The sequence below is a fragment of the Solea solea genome, chromosome 11 (assembly GCF_958295425.1).
Source record: "Solea solea chromosome 11, fSolSol10.1, whole genome shotgun sequence".
Classification (NCBI taxonomy): Eukaryota; Metazoa; Chordata; class Actinopteri; order Pleuronectiformes; family Soleidae; genus Solea; species Solea solea.
Genome location: NC_081144.1, coordinates 17,405,698 through 17,420,274, shown reverse-complemented (window position 1 = coordinate 17,420,274; position 14,577 = coordinate 17,405,698). Strand labels below are relative to the sequence as shown.

Genomic DNA, 14,577 nt, shown 5'->3' with positions numbered 1-14,577 from the left:
TGTATGTATGTATATATATATATATATATATATATATATATATATATATATGGGGGTGATAATAAGAAGTGCACTTGAATGGATGTCTATGGGAAACATTCCCTTTTTCCCACTTGATTTATAACTGCAGTAAACATTTCCCTGAGGAGTTAACAGTCTCAATGTCTCATGTCAGATCTTCTTAAATAGCATTGTAAATGATCCCACTTATTACACGTCCCATTGACAAGAAAATACACAGATATAGATGGCCACCGGTGTGATTGACAGCTGTTCGCCGGTGATGCCTGTGAAGGTTCAGTTGTTAAACATCAATATGGTGCTGGAGGCTTCAAAGCGGACGGGTGACGTCACAGCCAGTTGCCCCTTGGTCTCGTGTGTGTTTTTGTTCATAACACAGTGTTTCGTGCCTGCTGTGTCCTTACTGGCTTCTGTTACCAAATATTAATTTAGACCTGGAACTCCAACAGGACCACAAAAGTTGTGTTTAAGTATTCATTTGTGGCATAATTTGTTATTTATTATTATTATTTGTAGTGATAAGATTGGTTATTTCCTTCAGCTGTCTTTGCCTCTACGTGTGTCGTGAACTCACGGGGGTGTTTTAAGGTCACCAGACAGACCAGCAAAAGCAATATTGGCTGAATCTGAATGTTTTTGGAGCACTATCTTGGCCTGTTTTATGAGGTTATGTAAGGTAAGAGGATGTGGGGGTAAAATGGGATCACTTTGTACCTTTTGTAGCTTTTGGGTTTATGTTAGGTGCCGCAGCACAAATGAGCTTTTTCTTTTCATTGTTTTTTAAAGTCTGTTTAACCAAAGTTTTTTTTAACACCAGTAGTTACTGTGGTAACGGCAATTATGTTTAATAATACAGATCCCACGACCTTGTTAGTGTATATATATTTGTGGGATACTACAGAGAAGATTAAAAAAACTTTTCTGTGATTTTCCACCTACAGAGATTGTGTGCAACACTTCCTTTGTCCAAAATAATCTAATGCATTATCTGTCTCAGCATCATTCTCATCTCATATCTCATCATCATTCTCTATCCATCAGTGTGATTGTGTAACACAGACGGTGGTCACTATTCAAAATCTACCACAGGTTGAAAATGACACATGACATCAGGGAGAGCAATCAAACCTGTAGTTACTGAAGTTATGAGTTCATTTGACTTCATCAACTGTGAATCAGGGTTTTTTTTTAAAAATAGCAAGAGAGATTTAACAGTGTGGTTATAAGCCTTTTTAAATAGGCTAAAATAAGTGGAAAGTGCACGATAATAAATTTTTACCTTGAAATTGTGGAGTTATGTGTTTCAATTTTAATTAAATTGTTCTCTTTTTTCATTTGAAAATTCGTTTTTTGAACTAAATATTCTTTGATCAAAATGTCTGTTGTGATACAGTGTAAATCTTTTGCTTTTTAAAGCTTGTTTTTCTTTTTTTTTAAACTGTGCCATGGATTTATACTTAAAATGTGTGACAAATATTTAAATGTGTTATTTGGGGTGAGAGAATGCACTACATTTGAAGATGTTTGTACAATTTTGATGGAACTACACCAACATATGGTTTAGAGAAAAGTTTAGTATAAATATGACGTCATTGTAGCAGAACTGTTGATATACCACGCTCACATTCAGGCAGTTAAAATGACGTTGGGCAACAAGAGGTAGAAGCAAGTGTTAAACCTAAACTGAGTTGCTCAGAGAAGCAAACGTACACTGCACTCTGTTATGCAACACTTCTATTACAGGCCTAGCATTACCAGAGTGTGTGCAATGATCTACAGTATGTGGTTTTTGGCTGGCTGATTTCCAGCAAAGTTATGTAGGTTAAAAACAAGCTGCAGCGTCTTTCTGTCTGTCTGTGTGTGGAAGTTTCATGTGACCTAGTTTTTAATATACTGTATGTAGTGTAAATGAAGTCTTGTGATGTTTAGTTTTTTTGTTTTTAGCATCATAGATTTTTCACAGTGCCTTTTAAAGTAGGAGACATGCTATGCATCTCATGTTCTATGTTAAAGACGTGTAACATACAGTATCTGCATTAAAATGTCTAAAAACAAGGAGACTTGTGCTTACATTGGCCAAAGTCCTTGTTCAAGGTGTCATTTTGATCGCCTTTTAGTGATGTCACCCACTTTACCCATCTCTGTGATTGTGAAATGACAATTTAACAAGCACAAACACTCAACTAGAGCTGCAACTAACCGTTATTTTCATAATCGATTCATCTCTCCATTATTTTCTCGATTAATCAAGTAATTGTTTGGTCCATAAAATGTCAGACAATATTTAAAAAAAAAAACATTGATCAGTGTTTGTCAAACCTGGAAATGATGATGTTCTCAAATGTCTTGTTTTTGTCCACAAACCAAAATTTTTCAGTTTGAATGATTTCTTTGCAATGAAGACGATATTCACATTGAAGAAGCTGAAACAATCAGAAATCTTATTTTAATCATGAAAAAAGGCTTCTAACCGATTAATCGATTATCAAAATAGTTGACGATTCATTTAATAATCGATTAATAATCAATTAATCGAGTATGTACCTTATCTCCTATGACTCGCCTGTGTATTTCATAGTGTTAGCTGCATGATTCCCTCTGTCTACCGTAAATCAAATAGCAAATAAGCAACCACTACACCAACAGTGTGGCCTATATAACATAATGTTATATATAATCCAAGCACTGTATATTGTTCAGAATTGACCTAATGCACTTTCCCAATGGTTGTGTCATGGATTGTGATTTGTGCGGGCAAATGATCAGCTGAAACCTGAGTCCGTCAAATGTCTTTCGATTTTCTAACAAAGGATTTTTGTGCAGTGTTTTTTACTGTCAGAGTTCTGCTGCCTCAATACAAATGCATCCTGTTAATGTTGAGTGGTATTTCATCTTAAATTGTCCTTGGGAGGAGATTGTGTTTATTGAGGTCTTGCAGAGAGACTGTAACCACAGTGATGACGACCGGTTTCTTCAAACCGTCTCTCTGAACTTTTGTGTTAGGCAACAGTCGTTTTCTGTGAGGATCAGTGTTCAGCTGATGGTGGGGAGGACACTCATGATTTACTCCCTTTTTTAAACGACTCAGAGAGTTTAACGTTTGTCTTGCTCGCGGCCTTACTGCAGTGTTTCACAGTTTTACCTTAAGAAGCCTTCTTCTGTGGTGAGACACATTTTTGCGTTCTCCAGGTCATCACGGCTTACTGGGTTCTGAGGCGAGTTGGATTTACGAGTCTTGTAGAGCTGCACTGTTGGACCAATAATTCAAGCTGGCTGTAATCTGCCGTGTAACGTTATGCAAGGTGAGCTGCAAGTATGGCTCACTGTGATAGCACAGTGTGTCTGGCCTCGTCTGAGTGGGAGTGCATATTAAAAGCCTTTGTTTTTAAATAAGAGAAACAACATAATTCCTCACCGTGCCAGTAGATGTAAGCCGAGGAAACTTTTTGTTCACAGACCTTATTGAATGAATATGATTTATATAATTGTTTCATAGAGAAGCTTTTTCTCTTCACACACAACATGCATTTGTTGTGACCAAACTGGGCACGACGGTCACCTGTGGTTTCACTGCTGCACAGAGATTTTGCTGCTGCTGCTTAAAGATGGAGCTTTAAAAGCGTTGTAGTAACTTGAAAGAGCTCTTCACCTCTCTCACTGTGTCTCTCTCTGGGACATTTCCCTCTCTCTTTCATCTCTAGGTCATAATGGGTGGATTTTGAAGTGCTCTGTCCTGTCTTCTGACAAGAACTTTTACATCTACTGTGCAGCGGGAACAAAATAAAACTGAAGCGTTTCCTTCTCTCGATAAACCCGCGGCAACCATCTCCCTAATGAGTGAGCCACCGCCATAAAATGCGGTCATGTCTTTTGGCCATTTAATTAAAGTAGTATTGATCATTTTTACCTGATCTCGGAAAACAGTAGTTCCTGAAGTCACGACGAGTTTGTTGTCCGAGGTTGGTCCATTCATCACCTATACCACTGACAGTTGGGGAAGCCGGAGCCACTTTTGGCTGACATTTGGACATTTGAGGCTACAGCACACCAGCCTATTACACTCACCGCCTTTACACATTTAAAAATCTCACAATTTAGTCTCAATTCAACCTCACCACCTCAACAGTGCTAATCACGTCTGCCACTGGTAAAAAAAAACAAAACCAGCATGTAGGAGCCACACATTGCTTGCGGGGGATTATTTGGGCTTTGATTTGTTCGGTATGGTTGCCACGGTGATATGTGAGGTTTGGGTCACGTGGGCACCGTATAAGGCAGTCGTAGGTTATAATTAGGGGCTGAATCACCTGCACTGGGAGTAGAGAGGAGAGTCAGGTAGCCGTAACTTTTGTTGACCGCTTTATGTTCAGCTATGATACACATACGCAAACAGTGCACGTACTACATCTTACCTGGGTGTGCATTTCCAAATAACCGCTGTAGTAGCTGTTGTGTTTATTAAACATCCTGAAACTTGCTTACCCGGGCTCAGCGTGCTCCTCTGTACCGGCAGCGCGTCATACAAACAAACAGGACCTATCTCCTCTCAAGCGACGTTAAAGGGCTGGAAAGTCGCAACACAGCATTCACTCCCAGGTCCAGTGACTCCTCCAGTCTAGACCAGTTTGTATCAGCCTTCAGTCATTGGTAATGGAAACGTGACACCTGGGTGATGGCGGTCATTTCTTCTTCTACCACCCCCTTCCCTCGGAGTGACGCTAGCCCGGCTCCACTCACGACAGTGAGCTGATTGGGCGACAGGAAAGGGTCACTCCCCTGCGACCGGTGTTTCTTCAACGCCCGCAGTCTATTATCATACGAAGCTCGATGTCGTGTGGAGAGAAAAAAATGACCCTCCATTGTTGTCTGTTGTGTTCAGTGTCGTCGTTCATTGTTGTCGCACCAGTACGACGACGTCACGCTACATGACCGCACCTAGCATGTTGAGCTAGTGTATCTGTAGATAATGTACTCTTGCTAATTTTGGTGGAAATTATGAACATGCCAACCAGCAGATGAGTCATTTGTTGGCCGTGAAATATGAATTATTTTTGCTCATGTTGTCTGCACTCGTGGATTTATTTATCAATACTCTCTCTCTTCTGTCTTTGTCGTTACAGGTGTGTGTGAAGTGTGGCCATGCTGAGGTAGCAGCAGCACATCAGGATGTCTGACAAAGACGAGGCACGGCTGAATGGGAGGAAAACGGAAGTGGCGTTCTGTTACGTAAGTGATGAAGAGGGGGACGATGACGCCGACGAGGATGAGGGGATTTCCGGTGAGTCACCAAAAACAAATCCACCACAGACAGAGTAGTTGGATGTTGTCAGTTAACATCATGCGTGATGATGCTGTGTGGGGGAAACACCGTCCGGTGCAGGACTCCCTGTTCTTTCAGTCACTGCTGATTGTTCTCTGATTGTTTGGCCTTGTGGCATCTCTCAAGCCTGTTTGGAATTTTTATTATATACTGTACCTTTGTAAACCTGGGATTTTTGAACCCTGGTGAATCTGTCGAGAAAGTCGATCAGCACCATTTCAGTCGCCACTGGTCGTCTCGTCATTTATACAATAGCAACTACATAATGGCGATCGGTGACAACGATAGAGTTAGTACTATTTTGTATATTTTACGTCGAGTATCACTAATAATATGAAATGAAAACGACATGCTAACTAACTTCCAGAAGAAGAATTTGCTGCCAATAATAAAGATGACTTCACCTGGGTCACATGCCTTTTAGACAAAAAACAAAAGCGTTTAATATAGTATAACAAAAGAGAAAAAGCTTGTTTAGTTACAGTCACAGTTTAGTTACAAACAAATGTCAAAAACTGGAAACTGTAAATCTGGAGAAGGAAAGTCATTAGAAATAATCAAGAAACAAAAAGGCTTATGGGTAGATCTCAATATTTTCCCACAGCTGCCAGTCTGCTGAGGTCCACTGTGATGTCAGTGTGCAAACCAGAGACGATGTGTGTGAATTGAATGTGGGATCAGATGCACCTTTATGGAATGCCACACTGACGCAGACCCTTATTTTTATCTTAGCACGAGTGAAACCACAGGCATGTGTGTGTCTGTGTGTGTCTGTGTGTGTGAGGCGAGAATGTTTATGCACCTTTCTGCACACACAGAAGGAGGCAGATCTTGGGTCTGTCTTCCTTCCATGGATAAAACACAAGGAGAAACTCGGCACACTTTGGCTCACGGCTCAGTTTCTGTTACTGTACTGTACTCTACTGTCCACATGTGTGATCACACAGTCTCCCCTCAGCAGCCTCTGTGGCCTCGTGTCCTTCCATAGGGAAAAAAAGTCTCCTCCTTTCCTCATTTCTTCTGTTGCCAGCACATGTTGCATAACCCAATGAATCATCTCGTTCTGTTAGAGGCTAAGTTTGTGTGTGTGTGTGTGTGTGTGTGTGTGGGCAGATGTGTCTCTAGCTGTGTGTTTTTGGGGAGTAGGAGGTAAGATTTAAACTTTAGTTTGGTAACTTGACTGGTCTTGTTTTTCAAGAGAAAGGATTTGTTTTTTTTTGTTTTTTTTAGTTTTTAAAGTTTTATAACATTTCTTTTTTGCCTTCATGTCCATCCACAATTGTTAATGAAGGGTTTTTTTCAACCTATAGGCACAAAAACGTTTTGTTTTTGGCTATGACTCAAAAAGGTGTCCGTTTACATGATAGATTTTCATACAAATTATTTATGAGGTAAACTAATGCAATAATGACATTTTATATCCAGGTCAGCTTCACTGTGACATCATTTTTCAGGAGCAGAATATGAGACGGGGACCTCATTTCCTGCAACTTGACTTGTCGGCAGAAGCAAGCAACGGCGAGGGGGAATTCTAGATTTGAAAGGAGAGATGTATAGAGGAGCTGCGACACAGTCAAAAGCACCTTGCTGACTTAGATCTCTGAAACTGGACCCATAATTGTTGCATTTCCCTCACTCTGAGTGCTTTTTTATTTGATTTGAGACAAAAGAATGAAAGGTTTAACTGCCGGAATAACAAATGTTTTTAGACTTATGTTTACATTTTAGGACTTTGAAGGTGCAGACATTAGGGTTTAAATAAGAATTGTGTGAGAGTTCAGAGAGTTATATGATAGGTACTGCGCTATGTAAATGAAGTATATAATTATAGGTGCGTATGATTTACACTTTTTTTAACCACTGTAGAGGTCACATGAGTGCAGTATAAGACCTTAATTCACCCTGCATATGCACACACGTCTTCTCCAAGATGTCTTCATTATGAATGTTCTGTCTCGCGGCAGTTTTGAGAACATAAATCACTTTTATTGCACCAAATTATGCCATTGAATTTTGAAAATGATGGGCCTGTCAAGGGATTTTGGGGCTCCATGAAAAGGCATCGCACTGCTTCTCACCAGAGAAGGCCAGACCACCTCTAAAAATATAACACTGTGTGAAGCTGTATGTGATATTCTGCTTACATTGTAATTTGATGGAAGACGAAAACGACTCAGTAAGTTAGGTCATTTGTTATTTCTGTACATCTGATGCTAATGGTGCTGAATTATTTCCAGTAATAAATAACTTAAATAAACATAGACTTTGTCTATGGAGTGATAGTACAATCAATCATTAGTACAAAATTATAAAAGCAGCAGACTTATACATGCCAACAGGAAGTGTGTTAGAGCACAATTAAGTTAAGTGGCCTTGTTTATGTAACCACTGTGATTGTGTTGGTAAGTTTACATCTAAAGGCTGCAACGAATAATCAATTCATCAATTACTGTCAACTATTTTGTTACTCGATTATTCGGTTCCACTGTTGTCGATAAGAGAAAACAAGTTCTCTGGTGATTTTTCAGCTTCTTAAATGTAAATATTGTCTGGTTTCTTTGCTCCATATAACAAAGAAATCATTCATCCTGACGAGACATTTGAGGACATCGTCATTTCCTGGTCTGGGAAACGCCAATCAGCATTTTTTAACATTTTCAGACATTTTATGGACCAAACAAATACTTGATTAATTGAGAGAATAAGCAACAGATTAATCGATTATGAAAATAATCATTTACATCATGCAAAATTACAGTATTGCTTAAAAAATATATATATATGTGTGTGTGTATATATATATATACACAGTACGTGTGTGTATATATATATATATATATATATATATATATATATATATATATATATATCTACATATAAAATGTCTGTGCATGTCCTTAGCCCATATACATTTGTCAGAGGTTTATTACAGTGAGTCTGTGTTGCTTGCTCAGACTTAACGAGTAACGAGTACAGACACACACACATATGCACTTAATGTGTGTGTCACATGTGTTTGAGGGAGAGAGTTGATGATGAGCCTCGTCCTTGTGCTCTTCCTGTTTAATGCCCAGGCTTATAAAACATGTTTGCCACAGCAGTTGTGCAATTGACCCAGCAAATCAGCTGTCATCTTGAAAGTCATCTTTCAATAATTGTGGGGTTTTTTTAACGAAGTATGTGACGTTCTGCTCTTCTTACGTATCTACAAACACACACAGCGAAGATAAAGTGTAGCGAAATTACAGAACGAGCATGACATACTGTACCTAAATGTTGTAGCATGTCTCCTAGTCCCCAAAAGATTACAATAGGGAAGGATTGTCTAACATGACCATGAGCCCAAAAACACAGCAAAACCTCACAGAAGAACAACTTGATACCAGTGTTGAACTCAAAAAAAATTTGGTTTACTATCGCTAATGGAAACGCAAAATAACCGTACCATGGCAACGCGAGGCAGGCGAGTGGAAACGCGCTATCTGAGTTGTGCTAGCACTGTATAGTGGAAATGCACCATTATGTCATTTCTGCCGCTAAGTGTCTTTCAGTCGGAGCGATAAACAACCTAGTTTGAGGATGACGTGAGGTCATGGGAATTATTGTCTTGTTTGCTTTCCTTATGCATTTTGCTCTTTACAAGGAACGCTGCAACGAGTAAGTGTGACGCCTTAGTGACAAATACACACAATGAAATGAAAACACAAACGACAACACACTGGCTAACTCGTAGTGCTGAATATTTCTTTCCTCACTCACGCCTTCATTAGCTTCTACAGGTTAAGGTGTCAAGTATTTAGTGTGACCCACCTTTTACACATGATAATAATAGCACAACCTTGGCTCTAGTGGACCTGGAGTGCAACCCTAATTAAAAATGTGCCAGTTTTATTCAAAACATGCTTAAGCATGACATACACGTGAGTTCACCTCTTTGAAAATTGTCTAATATATAAAGCCAACTTTCAGCCACCTTGTCCCAGATCCGAATGCTTAAATGCTCACTGAAATCAAAACAGACAGAGCTGACGATGCATTCAGATTTAAACACAGTGCTATATGTAACATTAGTCTCGTCGGTTTTAGATAATTTAATGCAAAAATGTTACATAATCTGAATGGGATTATGGATGAAATCTTGTTTTGCTGCTGAGACTGTTTACTAGTTTACTTTCGAGGGCAAAAATGGTGGGAAAGAGTGTCGAGGAGAAAAAAACACATGCAAGCTTGCCTTCCTCACAAGTCAGTTTTGCTCTTGAGACATCATCACTCCCCGCTGTCTCCTGCGTATGTCCCACTGTTACCATAACAACTGTCACCAGGACGCCAGCCCTCTCAGAGTTGTGACAATTCCTTCCCTAATGGTTGACGTTCCCCCTTTCCTTCTCTTTCTACACGGTTTCCTTTTCTATTTATTTTTCTGAGAGCCTTTGTCTACTTTGTTTTGTTTGATTTTTTTCCACAACTGTACTATAAATGATCTGCTTTTCAGTGTTTCTGTTCTTAACTTACTCTCTCACAGAACTTCTTTCATTAATCTACCATAAAAACACAACACCTGACTATACAAAGCAAAATAGGAGTTTGCATGTTCTCCCTGTGTGTGCGTGGGTTTTCTCCGGGTTCTCCGGTTTCCTCCCATAGTCCAAAGACATGCGGATTTGGAAACTGGTGTGAAAGTGGATGGTTGTTTGTCTCTACATGTGGCTGTGATCTGTCCAGGGTGTGACCCCGCCTATCGCCCGATGTCAGCTGAGGGGAAGAAGGTGGATGGATGGATGGATGATCATCCCACACAGAAAATGTATTAATGGACATGGAAAGAAACGTGGATTGAAGATAGATTTACTAAATGAATGTTATCAGTAGGTTTAGAATTTATCCATTTTTTTTATCTTTTAAGAACACTCATTGTTAATGTACAAATTACGCCTAATTAGGGTTCGAGCAACAAGGTTGCAAGAACCCTATTGAAACTGGAAGGATTATTATTATTAGTTGTTTTTGTTGGTGCGTCTTTGTGTTTAAAGTCATACTCCAACCTGTTGGTAGTCACTTGACTTAGGAGATGTTGCCATTTCCTCCTTCTGTCTTGACCTAAAGTAAATCCCTTGTTATGTCTTAAGGACCTTTCCTGACCTTGTCAGGACCAGTAGTAGTAATAGATTTAGACCTAAACCTGGTCCTAATGAGGCAGAGCATCATATCTGAGGAACCAGTTAAGTTTAAGGCTAAGATTTCAGATTGTGGTTAGATTTAGCTCAAGGATACTGCTTCGTCATGACTGTCTACTGAGTGTAAATCAATGTAGAGTGCTTTAAAGGAGAGCTGCACTAACCTGTGTGTGTGTGTGTGTCTCTGTGTTTGCACATGCGTGCAAGCAAGGCCATTCTTCAGAGTGACATTGAGAAATGGACTTGTATAGGTGGGACGAGTTTCCCAAAATAAATCGTCCTCTTCAGCATCACAGCACTGTTGGGATGCCTGCACAGTTAATTCTAGGTTACGCTCACTTTTAGGTTAGGCATGTAGGTGTTTGCTGCAGTGCACCAAATTTGTAAGGTCAAATGATTCAGCCGACAAATGCACATGCAAGACTGCATCTTAAAAAATATGGGCTGCACGTGCAGGGTCCGCGATATGTGACACGAAAGTATACCAGGGCCTTGAACAAGCACTCATGTCCAATGATAAACATCTCTCTTGTGAGACAACACGAGACGCTCCTGGTTCACGTATACATACATGTGCACCAGGTATTCGATAAAGGTATTATGTGTGTGTGTGTGTGTTTTATTGCGATGAAATACTTGACACTTCACAGTACTTCCATGTTAGTGATGCATGCGTTGGTGTTTGTGAGTCTGTGTGAACAGATTGAAGGGTGTGTGTGTGTGCGTGCGTGCATGTTGTTGGCCCCCCATAGCTAAGATGATGCTGTAACGAGGTTTAGTCACACACACACACTCTCGTACATAGACACACACACACACACTCCAGAGAGCAGGAGAGTAATAGTCTGTTAATTAGCTTGTGGCTCCCCTGCCTGTGTGTAGGCGTGGGTAAGCAGAGAACACTCAGAAAAACAAGTTAACATGTTTCCTCCCACGAATGTTGCAGGCACCTGGTGGTTTAATCAGCTACAAGATGCATCACTTCGCCAGCTTAGGTCAGAAGTGGTCAGGTGGAACATTAGGTAGTTACTGTTGAAAGGGAGACTACTAATGTTGTGTTTTTCACTTTCAGTTTTCCACTCAGAAATGAACAGTGGAAGCAGGACCGTCTCCTCAGTGCACAATGTTTGCAGAATCCTTTGAATTGAGCAAACAAAATGAACCACAAAATCAAAACACACAAAAAAGAGATTTAACCATTCAAAAATATTGTATTTTATTTGTTTGAAAATACACTTTTTGATCACCCTGTGGGTTTTCTCTGGGTTCCTCCCACAGTCCAAAAACATGCAATATGGGGACTAGGTAAATTGGTCACTCTAAATTGAGCGTAGGTGTGACTGTGACAGTGAATGGTTGTTTGTCTGTGTGTGTGGCTCTGCGATGGACTGGCAAACTGTCCAGGGTGTACCCAGCATATCGCCTTATGTCAGCTGAGATTACCTCTTGGATGATGGATGTATGAGCTGTATTGCTTTAATTGTGGAATAACATCAGTTGAAACATTTCATATTGTGTGTGTGTGTGTGTGTGTGTGTGTGTGTGCGCGCACATGTCTTAAATAGGGTGTGCTTACCAATTGTCAAGCAAACCTATCTTTGTGAGGACATGTTGACCTTGTGAGGACATTTTCTGCTCGTCCACACAACTTTAATGGGCTTTTTGAGGATTAAGACCTGGTTTTAGGCTTAGGGTTAGAATTAGGTTTAGGTTAAAAAAACAGCGTATGTGCGTATGGATATGTATATATGTGTGTGTATGTGTATATATATGTGTTTGTATGTGTATATATATGTGTATGTGTGTGTGTATATATATATATATATATGTGTGTGTGTGTGTATATATATAGTATATATATATATATATACTATATATAAAGGTCTTTGTTTCTGTCCATCCATACTTACATGCAGTTCTGCAGTTTTTAAACCAAAAACTGTACTTCCTGTCAATGGATCTAATTATTCACGCAGTGATCCCTGACCCAATACACAAACACACACACACACACAGGTTTGCACAGCCTCACTTCTTCGTCAGTCCAAAAGTGGGTCTTCTCTGTAGCTTTTGCTCTTGCCAACGCTAATTATTACCAAATTATTGTCTTAGTCTGACTATAGTTGGATTTACAACATGTAAACGCACCAGGTATCCCTAATCTTAACCATAACCAGTTAATCCCTAACTCTAACCTGAACCTAAATATTAGCCCCAAACTAAACCAGTTCCTCAGATATTATGTTCTGCATCTTTGAGTCTTTGAGACCATTGCAATCAGTGGTTCAGCTAATATTCAGTCCCTTTCATTTCGTGTACTCTGTATTGCGTGGTAGATTTACCACACACATTTAGAAATGTATGCAAATTAATTAGACAACTAAAACTAAAATCTCCTCAGTGTGGCTCCCCAGATTTTTCCTCACTTACATTATATTTGCTCTAATTACCTTTCTTGTGTCAAGAGCTTGATTGGAGTCCCACTTGTGGCAAATTAAATTGATTTATGCCACAGCAGCTTTATTTTAAAGTACTTTGAAGTGTGAAAAACATGAACGTGCAATATGTGATGAAGCCACTGTAAGGTTTGGATTTAAACGTGCGTTGCAGACTTTATCTCTGCTCTTTATGAGTTCTCCTCCCTAACTTTAAACAGTTTACTGCGTGTATTTCAGCCACGCCTACATGCCTTTATTAAATGTGTATTATAAGTTTATAAAAAGTTTTTGGATATGCACAGGCAAAGGTTCTCTCATGTGGTCTCTCTGCAAAAACTCAAGTGATTTTATATATCTTGAAATATCAAGTGTCACACGTTCAGTTGTACTAGACCTGGTATTAAGACGTTTCCTGAGAACTCCATGTGTATGTACATGTATGAACACAACTACATGTATTTCCGACCAATCATTCAAACCGTTTTCAGAGGTGGTTTGAGACACGTGGAGTTTTAAATCACAGTTAAATTATTTTCATACACTATTGTCTTTTATGTGCATCATCTGAGACCACATTCATATGACTCTGTTCTCATTAAAAATAGAAAAACAGACAGAAGTTTGAAAATGCTTCTGGCTGTTTTTGAGTGAAAAACAGAGTGGAGTAGAGTTTTTACACACGATTCACAGTCGTGCAGAGTCCACTCTGTTCGGCACAGTTCCGGACAGTCAGGCACAGAAAGTTCTGCTAGTGTGTGAGCGGTAAAGACACAACCCGGCAAGTGTGTGAGGGTGAAAGATCCATCCCAACCTCAGTCACAGTCAGTCAAACATGTTAGAGCCAACTCTGGACGCAGTCTGGTATTGTGTAGCCAATGAAGAAGATTAGGTGGGACACAGGAAATAACGCCAGAAGACGACAGGAAGTAGCGCAAATATCTCAACTTCGATGCCGACGTCGACTTCCCCCATAGCCGTCTTTTCTTCTTTGATTTGTCAGAGCTGATAGCTGTTCAAACAACAGCAAGGGCAAACTGTTTGCTGCTAAATGGAAAAATCTGCTGAAACCAGTCGGTTAGTGTGTGCTCAAAGTCTCTTCAAATTTGGTGAAGTCTGTGAAAGTGATGTGGTGGGATGACCAGAAATACAGAGACCTTTGCATGTGAAACATTCAGACGCTCTAATATACTGTCTGTGTGTGAGAGTGAGGAATGCTGGGCTGAAATGTTCACCTGGATGCAGAGAGATGCAGAAATGAAAACATAGTAGTTTGCATGAAGCCTCACTCTGGATTCTGATGCAGAGCAAAATCACACAGAGGAAGCAATAAAGTGACTTATTTGGTTCGATGTCAACAAGTAAAGGCTCTCGCTCTCTTGCTCTCTCCCTCGCGCTCTTGCTCTCTGCCTGTCGGTCAATTGAGGTTATGTAAACAGTGAAATGTCAGCTACTTTCCTTCCTCGCAGGAGGCGTGGCTAGAGACCAGAACCATGGTAGTATGGCAAAGGTGAGAGTGTGTGTGTGAGTGAGTGTGAGTGAGTTCATATGTTGCCAGGCAAGCTCCACTTCACACTGCTGCTGCCTCCCCTCTCCTCCTCCCCCACCTCAGTATACTCCTGCTCTG

The 14,577-nt window shown here is 40.0% G+C and overlaps 1 protein-coding gene across 1 annotated transcript in view; it reads left to right on the top strand.

Moving 5' to 3' along the window:
* The window catches only part of LOC131468539 (helicase ARIP4-like), a 54,754-nt gene that overhangs the window by 9,323 nt on the left and 30,854 nt on the right, over positions 1–14,577 (top strand). Inside the window, exon 2 of the mRNA XM_058642915.1 lies at positions 5,142–5,299. Within this exon, the coding sequence (XP_058498898.1) occupies positions 5,188–5,299 (112 nt within the window). The 5' untranslated portion in view covers positions 5,142–5,187. The remainder of the gene's footprint in view (positions 1–5,141; positions 5,300–14,577) is intronic.